A 27999-nucleotide genomic window follows, 5' to 3' on the forward strand; every position below is an offset into this window, starting at 1 on the left:
AGAGAGAGAGAGAGAGAGAGAGAGAGAGAGAGAGAGACGGTTATTGAAGAAAATACTTTGCAAAGTGGTGTGAACACGGATGTAACGCAACATGTAACCTTGTTCCAGGTTCCTGAGAAAATATCATAATACATTACTGTTCTCCCTCAGTATAACAGATGTATTATCTCACTGTGGTAGACAGATGGTTTGTGCTAAATTGGTTCTCTCTCTTTTCCTCTTTTCAAAAAGGGCATTAGTGTTGACATGTGAGAGAGGGGGGGAAAGGCAGATGCTTTCTACTTTGTAGTGTTTCCATGTCACTGGAGTAATTAGGAATGCACAGACCTCTGCTCTATGGAATCATGTGTGTGTGTGTGTGTTGTTTGAGTGTTTTTTTGTTTCCCTGTGAGTGTGTGTGCGCAGAGTGGACTCACAGCTGCGCCACTGTGCAGTCGGCGTGCCAGCCAAACCAAACCCAGCCAAAGCTGACTGGGACGAGTGAGAGGGTGAGTCTGGCACACTTGTGTCACACCGCTCCCCTGCCATGCACGTCGCTGATGGAAAAACATGCCGAGCTGCCAGGAGAGATGAACCTGTGTCAGCTGTTCAAGGACAAAAAAACAGAAACTGGATAAGTCACCTGCAATTCAGTGCATGGTGTCTTAAAAATGTCCATCAGATGTCCATCCATCTCCATTTGAAAACCATCTCTCCAAAATTGTCTCTGTTGTGTATCAAATACTAATCCTGTGCACATAGTTTCGTTATGATGACTTTTAATCATTAAATTTGAATTCAAGCACAATAAGTGAGCAACCGAGAACAAATCAGTCCTGTTCAAACTGGTTCGGCAGCCGGCTCTGGAAAAGACAACATATGTCAACACGAGGAAGTGGAAGGCATCCGACATGCATACCATCTGTGTGAGGAGCTGCTTTGTTGTGGTGCGTCACACATGTCTCACACACATGCAAGCACTTTCATTCACCCAGAGAGCATCAGCGGTTCCTAAGTGTCCTTGGGAAAGATACTGGATCCGGCTGTGCTGACAGTGTTTGAATGGTCTCTGATAGAAAAAGTGCTGCGAATTGACGCGCTGTATCAATGTGTGTACAAATGGTTGAATGTGACTTGTACTTGTGCTTTGAGCGATCGATAAGACTGGAAAAATCATATAAATAATAAGCAGCTTCATTGTTTTTTGCCCTCAATGTGCAAATGTGACATTTTGCAAACACCTGCTCTGCTGAAGTGTCTATTGGCAAGAAATCTCTGGTCGACCTCTGACCTCTCGGTAGGTAGGTGGGACAGATGAATAACCACCAATAAAGAAACTTTTCTTCCTTATCTATCAACATTGTGGACTGTATTCTCTGGTGTGGGGTGTATAAGGTCGCTCTGCTGTGTTCATTCACCCTCAGTTCTCCTCTGTGGTGTGTTGTCGGTTCAGATCTCCTCATGACCGACTGCACCACTATCAGCTGTAAATATTGGATTATCGGCTCATTTGAGTGCTGTCTTTTTTTTACAGTGTATCAGCACATTTTCTGCATTTAATTTCATGCACAACATCAACGTGTAAAGTATCAATGACAGTAAAGACTTATCAGGTATCACTGACTCACATTTCTGCAACTTGAGCGACTATATTAAAAGTTGAAATCGTGTTACTGGTTCAATCTTTCTGCTGAAATGAGATTATTCACAGTAAAATTGAACTGATTTACTGCAGAACTCACAGCTAATAAGTGAATGTAGTTAGCTGCCTTTATTGTCCTCCTGCACGGGCCAGAAACAGCTTCATGCAAGGAATGCAAACATACCTGTCAATGCAAGGGGCGGACTCAGACGAGGGCTTGGTGTGTGGTTTTAACCTGTCATTGAGCCTCGCACTCTCGCACAGAAGTGGAAACACTGAGGAAGAGGATGAACCCGAGGAGAGTCTCTTTGACCCACAGGAGCTGTGGTTGTTATTGAGAGGATGGGAAGGAGAAGTTGGTGAGAGGAGGCAAAAGGAAAATAGACGGAGCAGCCATGACGTGGAGGCGCCCCCTGGCTGCGGTCAGGGATGCTCTGAGAGGTCAGAGGGCGAGGGAGAACGACCTCCGCAACTTGGTGTCCAATCTGCCTTACGAGGGACTAGAGAAGGGGAAGCAACCCAACCGCTACTTTCCCGGCAACGCCATCAAGACCACCAAATACACCCTGCTCCTCTTCATCCCCATGAACCTCTTTGAGCAGTTTCACCGTCTGGCCAACCTCTACTTCGTGGGCCTAGCTATTCTGAACTTTGTCCCCGTGGTGAACGCGTTCCAGCCCGAGGTAGCTCTTATTCCAATCTGTGTCATCCTGTCTCTGACGGCCTTGAAGAACGCCTGGGAGGACTTCAGGAGGTACAAGTCAGACAGGAAGCTCAACAACACACCGTGCTTCATCTACAGCAGGTAAACGACTCAAAGGCCGTCACGCACTGAATATAGTGCGCGCTGCCACATGATGTGGCGAGTGGAAGAGCTGTTGGTGCATTAACAGTACCTCCACATCTGTGTTTGTGATTCTTATCAGGGAGCGTGTTGATGTCTGTGCGAGTGTGTAGATCCTGCATGGTTGTGTACTGTGTGTTTTACCTCCTCTGCATTCCAGCACCCATGGGAATTTTTGACTTAGAAATAGAAAATGTGTGGGAGATTATTCCTCTTTTGAAGAGCTGCACAACAATATCTCTCACCATCGCATTGTGCACATTTGATGAAACCCTCATCTGGGTGTTACATCAGCAAAGACAGTAAGGTTAACGGTTATCTATTTTTGAATTACTGGTGAAAAATGAATAATTCACAACGGAGGATGAACAGTGTCATTTTCAACCCTTTTACTGCAGGAATTTTGGAGATGAGATCGAGGGGAGGGGGTTTAGTATTTTCTGAACATGACGTGATGGAGACACCTCTGATGATGACTCGTCACAGATCAAAACTCTGGCAGGCTTCATCATCATTAACCAGCAGCTGCTTCCTGTCAAATAAAGTGCCCACCGAGGGTCAACAGCAGGGATGCTGGGAAGTGCAGTCTCAGCTCAGGGCGAGAAAGGCCTGCATCTCGTATGTGTGTGTTTATGTGTGAGTGTGTTAGTGGTGATAGGGTCCAGGTGGCCTGAAGTGCAGACTCCAGACGCAGCTTTGGACACTTCAGAGAACACGTCAGTCCCTCCGGGCCTGTTAGCGGACACTACTCGTCTCTGCCTCGCGCAATCAGATAAACAGCAGTTGAGTCATGAGCAGCAGCTCTCGCCGTCTCTCGTGGCTCGATCGCTGGGTGGGCATGCTAAAGCTTCATTTTGGGCTTGTAAAGATTAGAGCAAAATCGATTGGCTGGGATTTCTTTGAAGTATACAAATGTTTCAAGAGGAGGCTCGAGAATACATTTTGGGTTTTCCCCACACACTCGTTCACACGTCTTTTCCTCTGTGCAGGTGAAGTTTATCCGTCTGACACCACCAGGAAAACCCTTTAAACACACATGATGGACGAGTGCTCGTAAATCTGCCACTCAACCTTGCAGTTCATATAAAAAGCTCACATGGAATGCAGTCAGATGAGAGGGATTTAACTCTAAGTCATCCAATGCACACATACATTTCTCATCACCGACCACCCACGTGTGTTTAAACAGAGGTGTGAAGGGTGTTTGAGCATGACGGGCCTTATCTTCAGGGTCATCGTATCTATCTCGTCTCAATCGCAATCTCTTGTCAATCCACCTGAGCTCAAGCGAGCCGAACACGGAACACGCCAGCTGTTAATCATGCTGTTGTATGTCAATGTCAGTTTTACTGTGCGTTTACCGCAGAGCATTAACACCACTCACCACATCTCACAACAGACTGCTCCTGTCTGTCGTCCTCAAAGGTTGTTTCGCCTCCACCATGTATGAATGTGACGTTGCATGTTATATATGTAGCATGTCACTTTATCGCAGTAATTGTATGGAAATTCTACATATTATCAGGTTTAAAAAAGGTCCATTAGGAAGGATCTGTCTATCCATCATCACTTTATATCAACTTAATATACAAAATATTCATTTCTGATGGAGGAATTGGATGATTAGACAAAGAGAGATATTGCTTTGCAATGTACGTGAGACTCAGGGAAATACATTTATTTGCTTTCGCTGTAAAGAGTTGAGATGAAAAGATAACACCTGTCTTATATCTATGCATAAGAAGCTACAACCAGCAGCTAGTTAGATTAGCATAGCAAAGACTAAACATCTGTGGAAACAACTAGCATGGCCGTCAAATGCAAACAAAATCTAGCTATCAGCACCTCTTAAGCTCATTAATTAACACATACTATCCCATTTGTTTAATCCATATCAAAATGTGAGTGTGAAAATGACAATTCACCATTTATTGGGGAGTATGTTCACTAGCTAGAGGACTCTGTCTTAACAACCACAACCAATACTTAGGGCACTTTCACACCTACCTTGTTTCGTCGACACATTCAGACTTTTCACTTTATTCCAAAAACCAAAATAACAGGTGTGAAAGGTGCCTCGGACCACGGCCGGGACCAACGGACCAAAGTTTAGTCTGACCATAACAGTTTGTATCAGTCTGGATCAAAATGAACCAGGGTTAAAGTTATTAACTGCGTGAAAACTCTTTTGCGAATAGTTTGCGAATACCAATCTGTCAACACGCTGGCGTCAAACACTCACCTGTCTACAAACCATTCACTGTTTAGTATAGGTAGACGCAGCCCAGGTAGGTGATGACGACATCACATACGCATGTCATACAAAAGTCTTTAGTCTGCTCCCTCTATTACTATGTGAAACAAAAACTAGCCGGATCAAATGTGAACATGTAACCACATGGAGGTTTAGAGGAGCTAACCAGGCTAGCTGTTTCCTTCTGTTCCCAGTCTTTGTGCTAAGCTAATCAGCTTTTGGCTTTAGCTTCAATTTAATTATACAGAGATCAGAATCAGAATCAGAATGAGAATTCTTTTTATTGCCAAGTATATTTACACATACAGGAAATTGCCTTGGTGTGGTTGGTGCCTTTGGACATAAAAACAACAAATCGGACATAAAACAACAATATATACAGAAAAAACAATGGTTATGTTATGGGCACGTGCGGTGCTAAGGTGCAGTGATTGGTTCCGGATAGTGCCAACAATATATAAGTTATAAGTTATGTGCGGGGGGCAGAGTCAGTGTGATGCAGGGGCTTGTTTGTGAGCCCCACTGCCATGGGGAAAAAACTGTTCAGGTGGCGCGAGGTTTTGGTCTTGATGGCCCGGAACCTTTTTCCAGATGGGAGTCTCTGGAATAGGTGGTAGCCAGGATGGGAAGGATCAGCAATGATCTTGCCTGCTCTCTTCCTGGTCCATGTAAGTGGAATTCATTTAAGTGTGCTCCCTAAAAGCATTCCTTTAAAACAGATAGAAATGCAGAAATGTTCTGGTCGTGTCTGGGGTGTAACTGAGTCTGCGACGTGAAAACACACAACACACTTTTGAGAAATGGATCTCTCCTGTCAGCAGAGAGAACATTTGTACAAGCTGCCACGTAAATGAACTAAATTTAGTGCATAAATAGAATGCACTAAAAATACACACACACCCACTCGCTGCATTGCTTGAGGCGAGGTGTGGTGTTACGTGGCCACCACCTAATAATCAGGTCCTACATGCAGGGCAGCATACCTGCAGCTCTCTGTCACTGCTGGTAATCCAGCTTGATGTACAAGTTCAAACCAGAAATCCTGTGTCCTGTGTATTCCTGTAAAAGTTACCTCGCTGTAAAACACACAAACCACATCTGAAGCACTGATATTTTCATTTCATCGCTCGATTCATCTCCTAACTTAAGTGCTGTGAATTAATTTTTTTTATATTTCATTTGACCGCATGAAGGCAAGGCAGTTTTATTTATAAAGCACATTTCATACACAGAGGTAGATTCAAGATGCTGCACAGAGACATTCAAAACAACTTTTAAAAATAAATCAATTTAAAATGAAAAAGCAGATTTTAAAACAATTCTCAAGCTAAATAAAAGAGATTTTAAAAAGTGGAAAAAAGAGGCAAAGAGATTAGAGGAGGTATTAAAAAAGAAAAATCTGTATGCAAATTAAAAAATAAATTGATGGAGAAAAAATAAATGAACTTAATGAATAATAAAATGAAAATAGAATAAATTACAATGAACCAGGGTCCAGTACCAATGCTGGTATGACCTTGTAAAATAGTTTTGTTAAATGCATTTAAAAGCTTTCAGTCTGGTTTTAAAAATTACAATGGATGGAGCATTCCTAAGACCATCAGGGCTGGTTACAGGGCTGAGATGAATAGTGAATGAATGCCTGTTCTCCATGTGTAGATTTGACCCTGCGCAACACGAGCAGACCACTCCCCAGTGATCTCAGGGGTCTCACAGGGTTGTTATGTACTATCATGTCCGTCCTGTGGCTCCCTGGCAGCCAGTGTAGAGATTTAAGAACAGGGGGGATGTGGGCTGTTTTGAGATTTGATTAAAACTCTTGCATCTGAATTTTGGATGAGTTGTAAGGGCACAAACACAGACCAAATATACCAATAATGCTGATATTGTAGTTAATGAATATGACAATAACCATGGACCAACGTTGTCTTTGGACAATACTGCCTGTAATGACTGTTGGTATCTGACACCTCTGAACTCAGGAGAGAAAAAGAGTTTATGGAGAGGCGTTGGAAGGACCTACGAGTGGGGGATTTTGTGAAGATCGTCTGCAACGAGATCGTCCCAGCAGACCTCCTGCTCCTGCACACGTCGGACCCCAAAGGCGTTTGTCTCATAGAGACGGCCAACCTGGATGGAGAGACCAACCTGAAGCAGAGGAGGGTGGTGTCTGGGCTCTGCATCTCAGTGAGGCATATTTACCACAACTTGCTCTCATTTCTTCTTTCCTCACAGTCTTCTTTTCTCATTCTCAGCTGCCTCACCGTTCCCCCGACTTCTTACAGCATTTAACACACATTAGAAGCAACTGTGACATGCACCTATTATGACTTACTGTAACTGCAGTTCTTTTTTTATATGTTGAACACACACACAGAGAACATTCCTATACGTCCTGTGAATGAATATTTTACATCTAATATTCATAGACGAATATTTTTAGAAGTAGCGATTTAGTAGCACTTATATGGCACTTACTTATAGCACTTAGTAGTTTGGCTTTCTTGAAGAAAATTGTACTTTCTTGTTTCTTGTTGTTCTGGGTTTGTACCCTCATGGTTGAATGCACTTATAGTAAATCGCTTTGGATAAAAGCGTCAGCTAAATGAAACGTACTGTAATGTAATGTAGACCAACAGCTGTCGTTCTTGCATGAAATAATCATTATGTCATTCTTGAAATTCAGGTTACGTCACATTTAAAAACTTTCTGTCTGTCCTGTGGTGACTTCCTCTTCTCACTTCCCAGGATCCTGAATTTGAACCTGAAAGCTTCAACAGCATCGTAGTGTGCGAGAAGCCCAACATCAATCTGAATCATTTCAAATGTTATGTGTGAGTATCAAATACACGGATCACGCCGACCCCCAAACAGTTTCTTTGAGCCTTTCAGAGCAGCCGAGCAAAACTAATTCCAACCCACTCGATGCACTTTCTGATGCTACCAGAGGCATTATTGTGGCTGTAATAGACTATAATCGATTTCCTCAGGCACCACAGGCCTTACAGATGGTCTACCCATGCTGTCCAGGCATGGCCGTAAAGCAGGAGAATTGCTAATGGGGTGTATATATAAGAAGTAATGAATATCTAACACGATCTGACAGTACAAAGGAGGTTTCTCACTTTCTCTTGCTGCAGAGAGGACCCTGATAAAGAGAAGGTGGGTGCTGGACTGGAGAGTCTGCTGCTTCGAGGCTGCACAGTGAGAAACACGGACCATGCTGTGGGCTTTGTGGTGTATGCAGGTATATTCTTTACTTTTCAGCTGCTGTAACCTTGAGCTTTGTTTTTGTTCAGGGCCATAGCCTGCGTGGGCTGACGTCATGAATCAAAGTTTCCTTAACACAACCCCAACCCCAAGATTCACTACAACCAATGTTTAAAAAAAAATCTAATATGTTGTGTTTTTACAAATTCAGTCCTGTCATGGCAAACAGTCAAACAAGGCTTACTTTTGGCCTCGCTAGCAGCTCTATGAGTCACACAGTGTGCAACTGAGGCTGATGGTTATGTCATTAGTTTTGCAGGTTGTAAGTCATAAACAAAGTTTTGGGCAAACTGAATTTTTGACCTGTCAATGAAACTAGATACAAGCTATACGATCCCCAATTACTTGGATTACTATGACTCACCCTCTGGGAACCACGAGTACACAAGTTTTATGCCAGTCCCTCCTAGTAATGTTGAGATACGGTCAGTCATTAGATACGTGTAAACTTTAAGCTGCTGGAGAAATTAGACAAAGAATTAAATGATCACTAAAGTCAGTAGGATTCATCCCCTGGGGACCATGACTGCACAAATATTTTGCCAGTCCATCCCAGTAATGTTGAGACACGGCCATTCATTCCATTTCATTTCAACTTTGAGCTGCCAGAGTTATGTGATGAAAAGTAACGGCTAGAGTCATAAGGATTCATCCTGTGGGGAACATGACTGCACAAATGTTGTGCCGGTCATTCCGAGTCATGTTGAGATACAGTTATTAATTTCATTTCATTTCATTTCAACTTTGAGCTGCTGGAGTTATACGACAAAAAGTAAGAGATTTGATAAAGTCACAAGGATTCATCCTCTGGGGAGCATGAAAGACTGTATAGAATATTATTCCTTGGCTGGACCAAAGTGGTGGACCAACCAAACGTGTAACTAACATGAAACCATCAGACCATCAGATCTGCATGAATGTTACAGAGGACATGACCTTAGTGTCTGTAATCGTAGCCACAGCTCTGCTCTTTTGTCATGTTTGAAGATAAATTGAAATTCATTTCCTTCTGTGTTCACTGAGCATGTTACATGCCTGCTGGTAAGTGAATCAACACCTTCTGAACCCACCTTTAGGACACGAAACCAAGTCCATGCTCAACAACAACGGGCCGAGGTACAAGCGCAGCAAACTAGAGCGGAAGCTGAACATAGACGTCATCTTCTGCGTCATTCTCCTCCTCGTCATGTGTCTCATCGGGGCAGTAGGTCAGTGATGAAGTGCATAACTTAACTATAAAACCACCTTGCTGACTGGTTCATGATTAATGCTTTCACATTTATGAGGGGATGTTTAATTTTCAATCCAGAAAAAAACTCAGTCACTTTGGCCACAGGCCCAAACTCAGGGAGGAGACAGGGGAAGGTGTGGCGCCAAAAATAGCTCTCCTCCCTGCGAGTCGCTCGCTGTGATTAATCCCTCTGTCCTCCCACATGCAGGTCACTCCTTATGGCTGCAGGCCCTGCCCACTGTGCCCCCTTACCTGGTCCCCCAAAGCACGGGTCAGCTGGACAGTCCTGCTCTGTCCGGCTTTTACATGTTCTTCACCATGATCATCCTGCTGCAGGTGGAGGAGTCTGACTGTGTGTCACAGAGTAATCAGAACTAAAGGCAGTGTGTTTTTATTAATATGAAAATCCTTAAATTACTCCTCTCTCTCCTCCTGTCTCCATTACTTCCCCCTCTTTTCTCATCCATCTTCTTTTTTCCTCTTCATTCTCTCTTTTAATCGCACCTTGCAATCTCTTCTCTTCACATTTCCCTGACATATTTCCTTTCTCTCATCTTTCCCCTTTGTCTTTTGCATTTGTTACTTCCGATCACTCCTCTCCTCTCCTCTCCTCTCCTCTCCTCTCCTCTCCTCTGCAGGTCCTGATACCCATCTCCCTGTACGTGTCCATCGAGCTGGTAAAGATCGTTCAGATTTTCCTCATCACCAATGACGTTGATCTGTACGATGAGGAGACGGACAGTCGCATGCAGTGTAAGGCCCTGAACATCACGGAGGACCTGGGACAGATTGAATACATCTTCTCAGACAAGACTGGCACCCTCACTGAAAACAAGATGGTGTTTCGCCGATGCTCCATTATGGGCACCGAGTACCCACACAAAGAGAACGGTAAAATTTCACATCAAGACATCTTATTTTTAAAAAAGAGCAGTTAAGGAACCCGGCACTGCTTTGCATACAGGCCATTATGAATTACATACAGTCATGAAAATATGAGGCTTGGTTTAGCTCCAGGAGAAATGGTGTGAGTGCACATCAAATGTTAACAATCATGGTCCCCAGTGGCACAATCTCAGAAATCATCACAGAATTAATTGCTGATGACCCTAATATTTTGGAGGCTGCCGTTTGTGGCGCTGTCGGATTGCATTGTGTCATACGGACAGCTGTTTCTATGATATCCACCCCATTTTTATCAGTGAAGTTGGACTAAATTAGGTTATGTTTTCAACGGTTTGTTTATTGATTTGTTTGATTTTAAAATTACGCACAAATTTGACGCATTTTTCTTTTTTTTACTACAGATTAATTTGAAAAAATCTGGCATGTTTCAGGGACAGATATTTATGAGTGTGTGTACTTTGGTGCAGATCCGAGGTTTCCACATTTGAACATAACCTGACGTATAGGACACAGACAGTGCCTATTGTATGTCTCAACATGGTTTGGGGGATTTTTGCAGCCATCCGTCTGACTGTCCTTGATGAGCCGGAGTCAGAGGAGGAGGTCATCTTCAACCAGCGGCCACAACCCTCACGCACTGGATGGTCCCTGGATCCTGAGGACACCAACCCCAAAGACAATCAACATCCACCCTGCAGCAGACACAAGGGCAGGGTCTCAGGGAATGCCCAGAGAGACATGGCCTTCAGTAGTCCGCTGGTAAGATGATCGCTCAGGAAGGAAAGAAGAGGCAGATTCTTTCATTCACAGTGGGGTGTGATTATGGCTTAATGGTCATCAGCTCACCTGAAAGCTCATGAGCACAAGCATTGTCTGTTCATCCATTTATATATTTTTTAATTTCTTTCGGGAGCCAGCCAGACCTGAGAGATCCCAAATGGTCCATGTACATTGTGCTGTTTGTGACCCTTGAAGCAAACCACTGCCTACTTGTGAAAGAGGAATCAAATTCAAAGGTTATAAGAAATCCAGAAAAATAATAAGTTGTGTGGCGGATGTTTTCATTTTTGATTTCTCCACACTTATATTTTGTGATACCTTTCAGTGCTCAGGGCTCTCATCCATCTCATCAGTCTCACAGTTTATAAAATGTTCCTAAAACTTTTGTTTTCTTTGGCTTCACGTGGAGTTCAACTTTGGTGATCCGCAACATTCGCCTGCATCTGCGTATGTGTGACCGTGCCCCTGGGAGACCAACTTGACAGGTTGCTAGTTGATCACAAAGCTGACAAAAAATATTGAAATATAGAAAATGAAAGAAAATTATATATAGACTAAATCCATTTGTCACAGATTTTCCTTATAGCTTAACCAAGCTGTACTCCCGCCTGATGGAATATTGGTTCTGTTCCTTTCCTTCATACTGTCTCCACTAATTGGGTAATTAGCAACATAAATACAAATGTATTAAATCTGATATTTAAAAAAGTCTAACTTGCCTGGTCCAGTTTCAAAATAAGAGCCCCCTCCTTACACGTATTATTTCATGTCTGTCTCCTCACTTAAAGGACGTCAAGCTGCCACTTGTTTACCCAAATCTCTCCCCTCCTTGTGTCAGAAGGCCTCATGGTCCCAGTGCCCACTGCAGATGGACGAGCTGCTAGGTGTCTGTGATGAGCACATCCATTTTGGCTCAAAGCTGCCCGTGTCTGTGACGGGACATATGGTCCTGCTGGGCACCATTTGGCACAAAGCACTGACATCACATTAACTGTAAACGTGCACTATAGATTAGTCATTGTTAGTGTACAGGTACAGTAGCTCTGTGTCTATTTTTGTCCGCAAAGACCTGGAAAAACCAACTGAGACAGAAGACGGCAGCACAGGGTCCATCTTTAGTTCTCCTCATGCTGTGTCTCTAACAGAGCAGAAACGTTCTATGAATGAAAACGTCCTCTTTTCCTTTCCTTTCCTTCCATCTGTGCTTCCTGTAATCCTTCCTCGCACATGGACCAAACAAAACCGGAGGAAAAGGTTAAAAGCTTAAAACTTTCTCCCAGTCCTGTCGCATCAAATCAGTGAAAGCCGAGTGTAAGCAAGAACAAGTTTATCAGCGTGAGCTTTTAATTAACAAAGTGATTAACTTTCTACTCCAACAGGAAACTGAGGTGATTCCAGACAGGAAGCTGCTTCAGCAGATTAGCGGGGCAGAGTGCAGCGGCAGGCAGCTGATAGATCCCTACCTGGACTTCTTTCTGGCTCTCGCCATTTGCAACACTGTGGTGGTTTCCATGGCAACAGCTTCGAGACGGAGGGTGAGGGCTCAGTTTGCTGTGACTGTGGATGGGATGTACAGATGAAGTGCAGAGTCAGGAACGAAAAGATGGACGGAGGATTTGTTCTGATGAAATTATCAACGTGCAAACTTAAACTGCAACATATGAAATCCTATTGACCGCACATATTTAGTTTAATTGTGACAGTTTTCTTAAATGATTTGGCTCCTCTGTGATCAGTGGTTGGCACAAATATCCATCATCTTTAAAGCCCGGTTGTAAATGTTCTGAGTCGTCACTAAATTAGCCCCAGTATTAATGGTTTCTCCTGACTGTGCTGATCTGAGGTCTGGCAGATCGGAGAAATCTGTGTGTTTTCCCTTGAGCTTGAAATTAAAGAGTGGAAAATAGATGACACAGTTGTTTTTGAGAGGTCTATTGTATTTTCATATGTGTGTGTGTAGGTAAAAATAATCGCTTGACATAAATATTCCTTGTTTCAGGTGAGTTGGCTCCCACACCACAGACACACAAACAACCCTCTGGACACTATGTCCAGCCTGGTGAAAAGAGCCGGCTCTTTCTGTCACACTTTCACCTCCGGGCAGCGCAAACCAATGCAGAAGCGTTACCGCTCAGAGGACTCAGTTGTAGAGGAGGATATTAATCCGCCTTTAAAGATTGAGACGACTGAAAACACCAATGAGCTCCAAACACGTTCGCCCCGTGCAACCTCAGATAATCTCAGCTACGAGGCGGAGAGTCCGGATGAGGCCGCCCTAGTGTACGCGGCCAATGCATATGGCTTCACTCTGTTGGCCCGCACCCCCGACAGTGTGACGGTGCGGCTCCCGTCTGGGGAGGACCTGGTGTTTGAGGTGCTGGACACCTTAGCCTTTGACTCCAACAGGAAGAGAATGTCTGTGTTGGTGCGACACCCGATCACCAGAGAGTGTGTGCTGTACACTAAAGGTGCAGACTATGCCATCATGGAGCTGCTCGGCACACCGTACGCAGGTGTGTGCCAGTGGAAGCATATCCACACACTTTGATTAAATTTTTCACATGCATTAGCCAACACTGTGACTCCCTGGGCCACTTCCTAACTCAAAATGAAACAATATAAATACACCTGTCTTATTACTTCCAGAGCACCTCAGTGGGAGCCAGAAGAATATAGCAGCTGATACTCAGCATCACCTTGACTGCTACGCTAAAGAAGGGCTGCGGACACTTTGCATCACAAAGAAGGTGCATAATCAGATACGTTATATGCACCAGCATCGTGTTCTTATACAACTCGAGCTCTGTTTAGTGTTTTCTCTGTGTGTGCTGCAGGTTGTGAGTGACAAAGTGTATGAGAGCTGGTCACTGAACAGACAGAGAGCTCAGGCTGCTATAGAAAACAGAGAGGAGCTCCTCGTGGAAACTGCTCTGCAGCTGGAGACAAACCTCTCCCTGCTGGGTAACATACATCATTCATTAATTCAAGGAACACGTGAACACATGCTGCATGTTTGTGTGATGAGCACAGCGGGTAACTTTGGACATATGTCCTCCTGTAGGGGCGACGGGCATCGAGGACCGTCTCCAGGAGAATGTCCCAGACACCATCGTGGCGCTGCGGGAGGCAGGGATCCAGGTGTGGGTGCTGACCGGTGACAAGCCGGAGACAGCTGTCAACATCAGCTATGCCTGCAGGCTGCTGGAAGAGGAGGACCTGGTGATTAACATGAGCTGCAAAAACAAGGTGAGGAGGCCGCTGTCCGCCTCACTGAAGGTTGACTGGTGGATTCAGAGATGCTGCTCCCAACCGATGATAAATTAGTATCAGAGACAAACTAACTTACCTTTTTTTAGGTAATGCCAAACTTTATTTAAGAGTAAAAAGAGGAAATGTAGTTTTTTTTGTAAAAATAATAATGTAACCTTAAATTATGTCTTTACATAAATTGTTCCTCAACAATCCAAATCAATATAAATATATTCACTTCAATTTAATTAAATTTTACTTGAATAGCGCCAAATCATAACAAACATTATTTCAAGGCACTTTAAGGTCAAGAGCTCAAAATTGCAGAGAAACATAACAGTTCCCACTTTGAAGTAGTAATAGTTTAGGAATGTAAGATTTAATAAATTATCACTTTGTAGAAGCTGTAATGATTACGTTTACATATTTTGCTCAAAAATCAACTGAAACCATTATTGATCATCCAAATAGTTGTTGTTGTCTCTCGTTTGATAAATCAGTTAGTTGACTAATCTGAATTAGTTGTATATCAGTCAATAATTAATTGACTGTTGATTAATTAGTTGACTAAGTACCTGTGCTACTATTAAACCTTTTTATTTTATATTTTACTAAATCTGCCAGACAGCTTTAACAAAGAGGGGATTGATTTGGAAGAATTTTCAAAGTAAAATATCTTCTCCATAAAGACATGAAATGGTTAAAGATGATAATAGGTTATAGTTAGGGTTATGGTTAGGGGTTAGGGTTAAGCAGATAGTAAGAAAGTCATGTCGAGTTTATATATATATATACAAGGTACTAAATGAAAAAGACGTATTTTTAATCTACTTTAAAAGAAGAAATAACAGTTCATAGATTTCAAATTAATAAGAAAAGTCAAATCAGTTCTTTGTTATTTATTATAGGGCAGAGATCTAACAGGTCAAAGGACAAAATGTCTTTTCCATGCAGTTAAAATTTCCAGCCCATTTAAACATTTCCAAACATTACATTATTTACCACTTTCCAATGTTTATGCCTGAATTTAGCAAATCAAAGAAAACAAGAAACACAAATGCAGCCTTTTTAAAGACAATAAACTAAGACGTGATTTATATTTCACATACAGCCCGTTCCAGAGGGCAGGTTTTTTTTTTCTTTGAAGGGCTATTCAGGACAAACCACGTGTTTTCCAAGCAGCAAGCTCAAGAGGTTTTAACTCGGAGCTCGTCTCCTTTCAGTTTAAGTGGCCACATCTTTTTGACCACTTTAACTTAAAGGTCAAAGCCTCACATTTGGATCAGAGAGAGATAAGGTGTCAGGGGTGGGGGTCCCTGGCTTTTCTGAGGTCATTAAAGACCTGGTCGCACAGGAATGAGCCCTTCATAACAACCTGACCATGTCTAATCAACCCCGGGCCTCAAATAGACCAAAATTACCTGTCAGCTCTAACGGATACAGGGGGATTTTTCTGGAACAAAGGGGCCACTGCGCTCCTCTCAGACGGGACCAGTCATTGATGATGAATGGAGCAGGCTACCCTCCACACAATGCCTCGTGCTTTCATATCTAATTGCCAGTCTAATATTCAACCCTCAGAGGAAATACCCCTTCTCTCATGATCCGGAGTGAAGGCATATTGGTAATGAACTTTTTTTTAAACCATTGTAACTCCACGACCACCTGAGGGCTGCACTCCCACCATTATCACCCAACCACACCTAATGAAATTTAGTCGGCAATAGAAAGATCAGATGGATAAAAACAGGATGCGACCCATTTTTTAAATCTTGTTAGTTTTTCCTTTTGGCTGAGAGGCAGGAGTTATTTACAGACAACAGCGATGAGTGTGAAGGGACCAGAGCCTTGGCAACTGCCTACACTCAGACATTATGAACATGACTCCACAGCACAAGTGATGTCTCTTACCAGCAAACTCCACAATCTGCAGAGGAAGAAACTCAGATGTATTCAGTTAACTGTCACAAAACACCAATAAAACCAGCAAAACTATACATTTAAAAGCTTTGTGAAAATGATAATGTAGATGTTGTTTTCCAGCTCATTTGCACATCCATCCTGGACAGTACTCTGGAGGAGGTGAGGCGGTACGGAGAAGACCCCCGCAACGTGGACACGACCCCAGACATCTCTCTGGTGATCGACGGACGCACCCTGGCCATGGTCCTGTCCTCGGACCTGCAGGACCGCTTCGTGGACCTGGCGAAGCGCTGCCGCTCCGTGCTCTGCTGCCGAGTCACACCCTTGCAGAAGAGCAGTGTGGTGAAGCTGGTGCGGGAGAAGCTCAAGGTCATGACACTCGCTGTTGGTGAGAAAGTTGTGTTGAGCTAATAATCCTGGAAAAGCTTAGCTAGGAGGATGATATGATTTATGAACGATCTGCTTTAGGCCAATTTTCAACCAAAATCTATTATACGCTGCTGGATGTTGACTTTTTTTTTTTCACTTTCTTTAACATTGCCAGATTGGGGTCCTTTGACGTTTTCACTTATTTCCCAAGGAATAATTCATGGATATTGATGAAAACAAAAGGCATTTTAGGGAACAGATCTCTATGAGTGTGTATAATTTGGTGCAGTGTCATTAGATTTAAGGGGACTGTTGGGCCTTGGTGGAGGTATTCCCTCTACTGAGTGCCATTCTGGTTAATTGAGGAGTTTTGCATAAACCTCAAATTAAATTCCTAAATAAATGAAATAGTTCAATAGTGAAATAGTGAATTCAAAAATATATTAGAAGACTGTCTTTAGTAACATGTTATTGAACTGATATCCTCTTTGTGGCTTCAGGTGATGGTGCAAATGACGTCAACATGATCCAAGCAGCTGATATCGGCATTGGGATATCGGGTCAGGAGGGCATGCAGGTCTGAGGCTTTGAAGATGTTGTGTTTTCTTTCCGCTCCTCTCACTGTCCAAGACATATGACTCCTGTTTGTCACCCACAGGCGGTCATGGCAAGTGACTTCGCTATATCTCACTTCAAACACCTGAAAAAACTCCTCCTGGTTCACGGACACTGGTGCCACACTCGACTGGCCAACATGATCATTTACTTCTTCTATAAGAATGTGGTGAGTGTTGTCTCTGTGCATCTGAGCGCTCTGCTGTCTGACTAAACGCACTTCCCATCTAATCATGTGCAGCTCCGTGTGTTCCTCAGGCCTATGTGAACCTCCTGTTCTGGTATCAGTTCTACTGCGGCTTCTCCGGCACGGCCATGATCGACTACTGGCTGATGATTTTCTTCAACCTCTTCTTCACCTCCGTACCGCCCGTCATGTTCGGGATAATGGACAAAGACATCTCTGCAGAGATGCTGATGGGTGTTCCTGAGCTGTACAGGACTGGACAGGGTAGAGGGGTCAGTGACACGTGTATACCTCTGCCAAGGCCCAACAGTTCCCTTAAGTTCAATCAAGCTGCAATAAATTTCACACACTCATAGAAATCAGCTCCCTAAACACGCCTGATGTGTTTTATTTCATCAAGAATCATGAATTATCCCGTGAGAAATCAGTGAAAATGTCCAAAAATCTTGTAATGTTAAAAAAGAAATAAAAACTTGTTCTGGTTTCGCTCCAAATTTAAATGGGTTCTTTCCTAACCCACACCGCGTCTTTCCACCAAATTCCCTGGTAATCAGTCAAACAGTTTTTGCAGAGTCTTGCTTATAAACAAACAGACAGACAAAGGTGACAACACCTCCTTGAATGGTGGAGGTAAAAATCTGATCAATGGCTACATGTTTATGACATAATGCCCCTGATTGATTGGTTGTTGTACTGTTTTGTGTTTCATACTAATACGTATGGTTTTTTTTAGGAATACAACCCAAAAACTTTCTGGGTCTCCATCCTCGATGCCTTCTATCAGAGTCTGGTCTGCTTCTTCATTCCATACTTGGTGAGAGAAACATTTTCACTTGATGCGTCTGTCATGGTGCATCCTCCAGTTATTTTATTCCGTTTTCTGCCTAAAATTTGACAACATGTGTTTATGTTATTTCTCCCTCAGGCTTACCAGGACTCAGACATTGATGTTTTTACCTTTGGAACTCCTTTGAACACAATCTCTCTATTTACCATCCTGCTGCATCTGTCAATAGAGATCAAAACCTGGGTGAGTGCTGACCTGATGGATATCTATTTCTAGATACGATCACAACAAACCTCCAGTGAGCCAAAACTCTCATTGAATACTTTCAGTCAGTCTGCATTTGTAGGCAGTTGCACAATCGTTTGTATAACATCTTGAAACAGTATCCAACTTTTTTTAATAAATGCACCAGAACCACTGATGGGAGTTTGTCTTATTGCTGCTCTATGCATCTGTCCTGCAGACGCTGGTTCATTGGGTAGTCATGCTGGGCAGTGTGGCGCTGTACTTCATCGTGACGCTGGCCTACAGCGCCATCTGCATCACCTGTAACCCTCCGTCCAACCCGTACTGGATCCTCCAGAGCCAGATGGCCGACCCCATGTTCTACCTTGTCTGCATCATCACCACTGTGGTGGCTCTGCTGCCCAGGTACGATCAGTCCAGTTTTTTTTCCTGGATGAATCCTTTACCCCCAATAGACATTCTGTTTTTTTTGGGGGGGGGGGGTGTTAGCAGGATTGTGCAAAAACTACTCAACCGATTACTATGACATTTTGTGGAGGGGTGGGGCATGACCCAAGGAAGAACCCATTCAGTTTGGTGTTGATCCTGATGAGGAACCAAATGCAGGGATCTTTTTCACTTTCTTTAACATTGTGAGATATGGCATTTTTCAACATATTCCTTAATTTCTAAAAAACTAATTCATGGATCTTGTTGAAAAAAAAACGAAATGTTAAGGGGACTGTTATTTATTAGTGTGTGTAATCTGGTCTAGTTCCTAATAGAAATCTGGATCCTGTGAATTTAAATGTAGTTTCACAAGGGGGGTGTTGGTCCTTGTTGGAGGTTTGCACTAAATTTTTCCAAAACTCATACATAAGCAGCAACAGTTCCTCCAGTTTTCTCCTCACGTTTCTCCTCTGGTATATGTACAAATCCTGATTTTTTTTTTTTAAACAAACAAACTGTCATAAATCTCGACTCTAAGATATAAAATTATCTTTTTTTAATAGATAGCAACCTTTAAGATACAGATATAGAGAGAGTGGTAGATCACTGTGGTAGATGACTTAATGTTGCTGCTGTATGTATATTTTGTCCTAATGGTAACCAGGGTGCCAGAACATCACTACTTGTGTCAAGCCAGGAAATAAATAGCTGCCAGCCTACACATTTAATTCACATTGACAACCTGTGAGAAATCTCACTGATGGAGGAAACAAGAACTATGTCACAGTGGCGCTTTTTAAGTTGACCATATGTAACTAGGGCAGCAACTAATGATTACTTTGTCTTAGAATGTCTGCAAATAGTCCATCCATCAGTTTTACAAAGCTAGTGACTTCAGATGCTTTGATTTGTCTTATCAGCAGCACAGGACATCAGTTTCTAGACAAAAACAGCATATCCCCACATCGGAGAAGCTGGAACAAGTAAATGTTTTTGCTAATTGACAAAAAAAATTAACTGATTATTAAAATAGTTGCCAATTTATTGTCCGTTGGTCAACCAATCAATCATTTAATCAGATTATTGTTTTTGGCACATTGAGCAGTTTGCAGTTACTCCGTTTGAGATGGGTAAAATTGTCTTGTGGTTCCCATTATGAATCCGAGGGGTCACAACGTAATTCAAGGGAATAAGAAAGAAGAACTCTGTTTAATACAAGTTAATTTTCCTTTTGCATTTTTTAACTATCAGAGGATTTAATCATTTAGGCCGCTAAAGGTCATTTAGGAAAAGCAATCAAAAATACGTCTGAACACGCAGATGATAACCAATGATGAGGGATCAGATTTGTAGGATATCTAAGGGATATAAGTCAGAGAGATCGGGAGGCACCCTCTGCCCGTTTAAACCTATTTACCCTCATAATCATATTATTTATGTATTATTTAGGGATACACATTTGACTCATGCAGATCATTACATTCTGAGATAGTTATGGTGCAAAGACAGTGGAGGCTGATTTCTAATAAATAATGTTAATTGTGAAGGTCAGGAATGACTGCACCACGGCTCTGTCTTCCTCTCGCTTGGTGATGCGTCTGAAAGTGCTGATATTTAGAGGGAATGCTCTGATTTACATCAAAGGGCCGCATATTTTTCACTGGCCTACTTTCTCACCACCACGCTCTCTCCCCCAGGTACGTGTTTCACGTGCTGAGGAACTCTATCGCCCCCTCCCCGCTCATGCAAGCCAGGCATCTGGACCGGCTGGACCCGTCCTCGAGGGACCAGTGGATCAAGGAGTGGAGGAGCTTCAGGGGCGGAGGGCATGTCAAACGCTCCAGGCTGTCTACCCCACCCTCTCCCACCCTGGAGACCCCTGTGGACATTTATCCCCAGTCTCCCACCGCCTCTGATATCGCGGAGGATGATTTTGCACTGAATGTCATCACAAACTATCAGAGGCCCGAACACACAAGGAACAAAGATGTGCTGGCATCTTGACGGGGGACAGCAGCCTGGTTATTTATTTAGAAAATTGTAAATAATCCGCATTGGCTCATAAGTGGAGACATCCCAGTGTAATGTCTTCTTTTGTGGGGGTGGGAGAGGTGGTCTTACATAAATGCAGTTAGAAAGAATCACTCCTCTTCTTCTTCGACTTGTGGCAAATCATCGATTAAGGTGGTGCGTTCGTTCTGTAATAAACTGCTCGACAAAAAGCAGGCAGGCCCTCTCCTCTCTTTACACTCATCATAACAAGCTGCCACAGTGAACACATAAGCCTGTTACTTTCCTGATGGGGTTTCTGAGAACGGTGGTAACCCAATTAGTTATGCCACCCACCCCTCCAAAAAAGTGCCACTTTCCCAGAACAAAATGCTTAGCTGGTTTAATGTATTCCGCTCACCTAGATACCCTTAACAGTCGCAATGCATCCTGTCACCGAGGCAGACACACAGATTTTTCAATTAAATTTGCCTGAATGAAAAAATATGTCTTTTTATAGGCTGGGCCTGTGACTAGTTTGGTTGTAAAACTCATACATTTGTGGAATAGATGAGGAAACAATGTTTCCTTCAAAGGTGCCTGTGTGCGTACGTGTGTGTGTTTGTGTGTGACATGTAACAAGTCAAAAGGTAGATTCTAAAGAATGTGAAGAAAAAGGCTCCTGAGCTGCAGAGTCTGATGCTTTCTTTATGGAAATGGAGTGTGCACAAGCCGAATCCACTTGTTAAAAGGGCTGAGTTATCATTGGCATGCTGGTACTTCATTATACAGCAGCAGCAGCTCTGCTTATATAATGTCCCACTGACTCCAGTAAGACCACTGCTGCCCTCTACTGCTGGAAACTAAGAGCTGCAGAAAGGTCAAATGGGACAAAGTCAGAAAAACACATCCGACCAGGCTTCAGTGCATCTGAGCCCCGAGAACACACAAGTGAATCAGCCACATTTTTACTGAGGATCAAAAGTGTGAGTAAAAAGAAAATGGCAGTTACACTGAAGCAGACCTGAGCGAACTGCTGCACATACAGGAAAACCATGTAAACGTACATGATACATATTTTACATATAATTAATAAATACAATCTTTAGGGTTTTAATATTCCACGTGGCACAATCCAGCACCACATGCTTTATAGGCCTGTTTTTGTCGTATTTTGCTTAAAATACATTTGTACAATATGGTAGAAAAAAAGAATGCAACATGAAAATATGATTAACAGATATTTGGCACAAAGGCCACTTTTTTAAACATAAAACAACATAAAAAGATTAAGTCTTGAGAACATCTGTTTCAACCAGGATTCCTAAATTAACAGGTAGGTTAAAAAATAAAGAACACCAGAAACAATCCTTTTAAAAAAGCTTAAAAATGACTCTTCAATAAATATCAATGTCATTAATTTCCCGCATATTAATGATGAATGATGTTGTAGGTTAGGATGAAATAGTTAAGTCTCCACTCACGCAAACACAAATAGACAAGAACACAAAAGACCTATTGTGTTTTACATGAATGTGTGATGCTTGTTCTGACAGTGACTGGACAGCAACTGGAAACTCTTGTTCTCTCTCTGCTACATTATTGTTAATAGTCTCTCTACTCTACTGGAGTGATGATGAGTCCAGGCGTGGTCTCTGTCTCTCAAACTCAGAGTAAATAACATAGTTTTACCATAAGATAAGACCTGGAATGAGATGCTGTTCAGGATAAATTATACAGTTTGATGCTTTTAACATGAGCAGATGGCAGATCCACGTCCTTCACACACACAATGGTTGGCATTCCGATCTTCCTTCAAGACCTGAGAGAGTCTAACAACACGTCCAAAAGTTCACATCGAGAAGTCTATGCGTCGAAAGAAAGCTGAGTGCTCAGGAGAAAGCCAGACAGAAATAAAAATAGAAGTGACAGCATCAGAACGAGCCAATGGTCCGTCTTCTAGAAAGCCTGCCAAGAACACTGATGTCAGAGAACCTGTCTCTCACCAACTAATCATCCAAAAAGAGCACGGCACAAGCTTTACAACAGGTCCACAGTACAATGTGTAGCTGTGGACACACTGTTTAAATCACTCATTTAATCCTCATACAGTAAGTCCATGAAAGTCATGTACTTCATTACCAGCCCCTCTCTCCGGCTCCAGCCTACCAGGTGGGCATCATATCGGGGAACCACATGCGGCCCAGGTGCTTGGACACTTCGCTGTGGATCTGCTCCATGTTGTAGCTGCTGTCTGGGATCAGCACCTCCTCCATGATTGACAGCTGAGTCAGCCTGCCCCCGCACATCTTCACAAATTCCAGAAAGCCACTGCAGGTCACCTCACACTCGCCGAGCCCGATGGCCGTTAAGCTCTTGCAGCGCTCTGCGATCTGGATCAGCTCCTCGTCCAGGGGCTCCAGGCCGTTGGCACACACGACCAGCTCCACCAGCCGAGGGCAGTTCAGTCCAATGCGGCCCAGCATCTCTTTGCTGACGGCCCGGCCAAAGTACAGGTGGGTGACGGGAGTCTCCTCTCGGAAGAAGGGCTCGAACTCCTCCTCGTAGAGGAAGAAGTACATGACGATGTTGACCTTGGGCGAGTGTCGGACCAGGGCCTGCCAGCTGCTCCTCTTGATGGTGTGAAAGTGCGTCTGGCCGGGGATTTCGCTTACCACATCAATGCGCAGGTGCTCCAGGTGGACGTGTTTTTCAGAGGAGAGAGCAAGCAGGAGCTCATCACTGAGGAGGTGGTAGTTCAATGCCAGCTCCCTTAGGCCATGGCACTGATCTGCCACACACAGGATACCTGTGGAGAGAAAGAGAGATTTAATAGGAACAAATCCCTTTAAAAATAAATGATTAGAAATGAATGAGAATTAAAATAAGAACAGTGATTTCAGTGAGTCAGTATAGCTGTTGGATGGATTGCTAGTAAAATGACTTTTATTAATAAATAAAAGTCATTGTCCCTGGAAGATGAACCCTACTGACTTTCTTCCAGGGCTGGGCAATATGGCCAAACATTATATCAAGATAAAAAAATATCATATCAGTCGATATGGATAATCACCAAGATAAGATAAATGAAGATAAAATATTTTTTTGAAGTTTAAAGTTAGATTCTTGCTCCTGAGTGAAGGTTGTGTAGGTGGATCGTGATGGTGGATTGTGATCGTGATGGTAGATTGTGGTGGTGCATTGTGATCGTGATGGTGGTAGCTGGTCATGGTGATGGATCGTGATGGTGGTGGAAACTGATCATGGACTATGATTGCAACAAGACTGTTTGATATACAATATGCCTACTACGCATATGCTAAAAACTGGTTCTTTTAATAAATGTAGTAAATATTGTAATTTTGTTGATGTGTTCAGCTACATTTGTCATCTATTGTACTCCGTCCTGGGAGAGGGATCCCTCACATGTTTCTATGTGCTCTTTCCGTTAATACGTTTTTTTGGTAGTTTTTCCTTACTCCTGTTGAGGTTTAAGGACAGAGGATGTCGCACCTTGTTAAACCCTGTGAGACAAATTGTGATTGTGAATATGAGTTGTACAAATAAAACTGGATTGATAACTGATTGATGAACAGCAAAACATTTTTGTAATCTGAGGTAGATAAATCATGTGTTATACCTCCTCACTGTGTACAAAAGTATACTTTTTCTTTAATGAGTATTGATGAAAATGACATTGCAAAAATATTATTGTTTTAGCCTTTTTTTTTTATGTCTTCTATTGTGTTAATATTTTTGTTGAAGTAAGTGAAATATCTTGACTGCAACTTTTTGTCCTCAAGAAATGTTTTCACTTTAACTTCCCGCAGTCGTCATCATGTCAAGGTTAAAACAGGTTTGTTGTTTGACCACATATCTGCAACAACAACATTCCCATCAGCTTCAGTCATGTTTAGATATAATTAACAAATGTTAGCATGCTACACTCGGATGGTGAACATGATAAACAATAGTATAAAACATAGTAGAGCTGCTGGCATTATAGACTCACTCTTTTTTATAAATGTATTTGTCTTGCATTTGCTATTAGACGGTCACAACGTACAGCAACATGTGTCCCTCTTGTGGCCTAGAAATTTAAGACACCTACCTTACCTCAGTGTCCCAGTTCAAGCCCAGCATGAGACATCTGTCACGTATCATTGCACCTTTCTCCCTCTTTTCATTCCTTGTACTCTCCGTGCTGACTCATACAGTAAAGGCCAAATAACAAAATCCTTTAAAGAAAATATATATTGACCTGCTGGGGAGACGTGAGGACAGCTGCTCATCTTCAGCAGCTTGAGTGTGTCCCTGTTGTTGGCAACCAGCACCTTCAAGGACGGGTCGTCCACTGGGGTGTCATCAATCTTGATAGAGGACAGGGACTTGGAGTTGACAAACACCACGGTCAGTGCAGACACAAAGTGAGCCTGAGGAGGACAAGCAGACAGGTCAGAAGATTTAGCACAAATTAAATCCATTAAGATACAATCAACAACGGGGAGAGGTGAAAACAATCTGCGGTGGTACATGCTGCTGAAATACCTGATGTGATCTCACCCAGCTCCTTGTGTGCAACAAATAGAGCATCGGTAAAAGAAGCGGCCTCTTACCTGGGACACATCCATGAAGCTGGGCCGTGCTGTGGAAATCAGCCCCAGGGTCTTAATGGTACAGTTCACCAGCTGGGAGAGAATGTCACAGGCCGCCTCTGCAGACTCGATGCAGCTGTCCACCTGATTTACCAGCAGTGATTCACCGTTCACACAGAGAGAGAAAAAATCAAATCAAATTAGAAATGGGAAAGATGGAGGTCTGAGAATCATTTCAGCCTGGATGTGTTAAGTCTGCTAACGCCAAGACATCTGATGCGTCATGATGGATTGTGCAGCAGATGGTTTGGATTAAGGAGGGCACGTAATGTTTTTTAAGCATCAGTGTTGTGAAAATGGAGGAGAGGAAAAGGGAGAGGACACGGGCGACAGCAGGGGAGGCTTTTACCTTAAAGCTGATGTACTGCAGGTGCTGGGCGTGCTTCTTGATGATCTGCTGAATGAGGTCAGGGTGAGTGGGGCGCAGGTAGGAGGTGGCCGGCTGATTGAGCTCAAACTCAAACCTCCTCCACAGGTCGGGGGTGTGAAAGACCTCATTCCAGCAGCGACACGCGGACGAGGCCCTGGCCCGGTCTATGAGGGACAGATGATGGAAGATCTGCAGGACGACGTGGTGGGGCAGGTTACCCCAGTCCTCTGCTGGAGACAGGGACAAGCTGGACACCCCCCACTTCTGTCTCTTAGCCCTCTCCTTGTGGGAAGAGAAGGTCGGGCACTTTGATTTGAAACCTGTCCGTCCTCGCTTCATTCTGAAACAGATCAGCACACTGTTGGATCATGGTAGATCAGAAATCGTTCAAAATCTACTGCAACAACAACAGTTCATGCACATTTAAACATCTGCAGCATCTTTTTTCAATAGAATATTATGAAAGTAGAATGAGACTATAGTGTAAACTCACACTCAGGTTGACAGAAGCTGGCTATTTCCTGGTGGATTGTGCTGTTCAGCTAGAATCCTCTCTCCATTACTACCTGCAAAAAGGATGGTGGTTACATCCAGACGTCAGATATACTTTTAATAATCATATTAACACCACTTGTCATCTCTTCAAAATTGAATTTAAACATATCAACATCTGGAAATCTTTCTTTTTGGCCCCCAATGTCCCATAACATTAGATACTAATATAGATTTTAATGAGGAACTCACTAAATGTTCTTGCTTTTATTCTTTTTAGAAGTGGTGAACACAGGTTTTCACTGACTTCATGAAATCAAATGGTAAGAATCTCTATTTTATTAAAGTAACTGCTCCTATATGCTGCTTTTATCTCTCTGCACGCAATTTATAAATCTTCTGTGGAAGTCCAACATGCATGAATAACTGCATGTTATTCATCCACTTACTGAATTTTTAAAACTATTGCTCATTTTTGATGCATTGTTGAAAAGGTTTTTTTTCTGCTACTATGAATCAGTTGCAGGTAGTTGCTCTCATTCACTGTATCTAAGATGTCACATTTACATTCAAGTATTACAGAGCCCATCTCAATATTGATGAGATAGTCCTCAGTCTATAACCTGGCTACTGTAGAACTTTAACTTTTTTTCCAAAGATCACTTTTTAAAAGCTTTTCCTATAACCACAGGCAAAACTGCAGTAAATTTAGGATTGATTTTCAAAACAAGAACAACCGCCGTCATCTCCCTTTGAAAATCACCACAGTGGACACAACCTTCATTGAAACGAGTAATCAAATACTGTATAATCAACTGAAATGATTATATAAATGATATACTCACCTCAGACACTGCAGAGACCAAAGAAAAAGTGATGCTGAAGCCTCATTACTGAGATCACTCCCAATCTCGAGGGAGCAAACCTATCACTTAGTCTCAGTAGAAGCTGATGTCGTCTATTTACATGAATGAATCACCAAGCTAGAACCTCTACCTCATCTCCCTCTATGTCATCTATGAGGTTCATAACCAGCCTTAGAGCCTGTTTCTGATTGTGAGCTGACAAATTACTTGAAGCACCACTGGCATTTAAAGGTTTTTTAAACATGTTCAATATATATCTTCACTTCTTAGCTTCTATATCTCCTCACTTTTGGGCTTCAGCTACAGGCTCCAAACGTACAGAGCTTGTAAAGTCTGCTTACAGACATGTTGGTCGAGTCTGAAAATACATACGTGGCTAAATAAATTTATAAATAAAAACACTTCTACTACATTATTATTATTATATACTGTATATAATTTTATTATTAACATGTTTCAGTGAGGGGAAGATGTGAAGGTCGAACTGAACTGGTAAACTGGACGTTTTATTATAAGATACAACTGGCCCCATCACCATATAACACAACACAATCCTGCTGTTTAACATAGACTACTTTCTTCCCCTCTGCTCTCAGGTGATCTTCGCATACACAGCACACGCGTCAATAAAAGCGAAGTTACTCACATGAATAACGACTTAAAGCCACTTTCCCCTCGGTTGTGTGGTGTGCCGGTGTTTAGTCTGCGTTCACTTGGAAGCATGGCTGGAGATGACTGGAGAAATGCTGGCTGGTGCTGATATAGGACAGCAGGGGCAGCTCCCATAATGAGCGCTCCTCTCGGCTTCAGCGACAGCTTGACGGGCGCTGCCGTACACATGAGCAGAGGAAAACATGGATGTGCCCCGCTGCATCTCCAACCAGCACCATGCATGCAGAGAAATGACATGGTGCAG

At 42.8% G+C, this 27999-nt stretch overlaps 2 protein-coding genes across 2 annotated transcripts; one reads left to right on the forward strand and one right to left on the reverse strand.

Moving 5' to 3' along the window:
• The first annotated feature begins 1878 nt into the window (after window positions 1–1878).
• atp10b (ATPase phospholipid transporting 10B) lies at window positions 1879–20933 on the forward strand. The gene is made up of 21 exons (XM_035162249.2): window positions 1879–2426; window positions 6702–6906; window positions 7468–7553; window positions 7860–7966; window positions 9066–9197; window positions 9429–9556; window positions 9859–10111; window positions 10686–10885; window positions 12286–12441; window positions 12906–13419; window positions 13553–13653; window positions 13741–13867; window positions 13968–14152; window positions 16199–16466; window positions 16948–17024; window positions 17106–17231; window positions 17321–17521; window positions 17983–18063; window positions 18175–18279; window positions 18500–18687; window positions 20409–20933. The coding sequence occupies exons 1-21, from the start codon at window positions 2017–2019 to the stop codon at window positions 20713–20715; spliced, it is 3957 nt and encodes a 1318-aa protein (XP_035018140.2). The 5' UTR covers window positions 1879–2016; the 3' UTR covers window positions 20716–20933.
• A 509-nt stretch (window positions 20934–21442) lies between these two features.
• fbxl3l (F-box and leucine-rich repeat protein 3, like) lies at window positions 21443–27962 on the reverse strand. Its single transcript, XM_035162253.2, has 6 exons — window positions 27730–27962; window positions 26219–26291; window positions 25705–26065; window positions 25317–25439; window positions 24962–25133; window positions 21443–23509 (listed from the first exon to the last, which is right to left on the reverse strand). Exons 3-6 carry the CDS (start codon window positions 26062–26064, stop codon window positions 22866–22868), a joined length of 1299 nt encoding a protein of 432 aa, XP_035018144.1. The 5' UTR covers window position 26065; window positions 26219–26291; window positions 27730–27962; the 3' UTR covers window positions 21443–22865.
• Window positions 27963–27999: the final 37 nt, after the last annotated feature.

Source organism: Hippoglossus stenolepis, chromosome 7, assembly GCF_022539355.2.
Source record: "Hippoglossus stenolepis isolate QCI-W04-F060 chromosome 7, HSTE1.2, whole genome shotgun sequence".
Taxonomy (NCBI): Eukaryota; Metazoa; Chordata; class Actinopteri; order Pleuronectiformes; family Pleuronectidae; genus Hippoglossus; species Hippoglossus stenolepis.

Bases quoted from the DNA above. Each gene is read 5' to 3' on its own strand.
- atp10b (XM_035162249.2), top strand. From the start codon at position 2,017: ATGACGTGGAGGCGCCCCCTGGCTGCGGTCAGGGATGCTCTGAGAGGT. The intron at 7,554-7,859 runs GTGAGTATCAAA...CTCTTGCTGCAG, and splicing joins AATCATTTCAAATGTTATGT to AGAGGACCCTGATAAAGAGA. The intron at 12,442-12,905 runs GTGAGGGCTCAG...TCCTTGTTTCAG, and splicing joins CAACAGCTTCGAGACGGAGG to GTGAGTTGGCTCCCACACCA.
- fbxl3l (XM_035162253.2), bottom strand. From the start codon at position 26,064: ATGAAGCGAGGACGGACAGGTTTCAAATCAAAGTGCCCGACCTTCTCT. The intron at 25,440-25,704 runs GTAAAAGCCTCC...CTGGTAAATCAG, and splicing joins TGCAGTACATCAGCTTTAAG to GTGGACAGCTGCATCGAGTC. The intron at 25,134-25,316 runs GTAAGAGGCCGC...TGTCCTCCTCAG, and splicing joins GCTTCATGGATGTGTCCCAG to GCTCACTTTGTGTCTGCACT.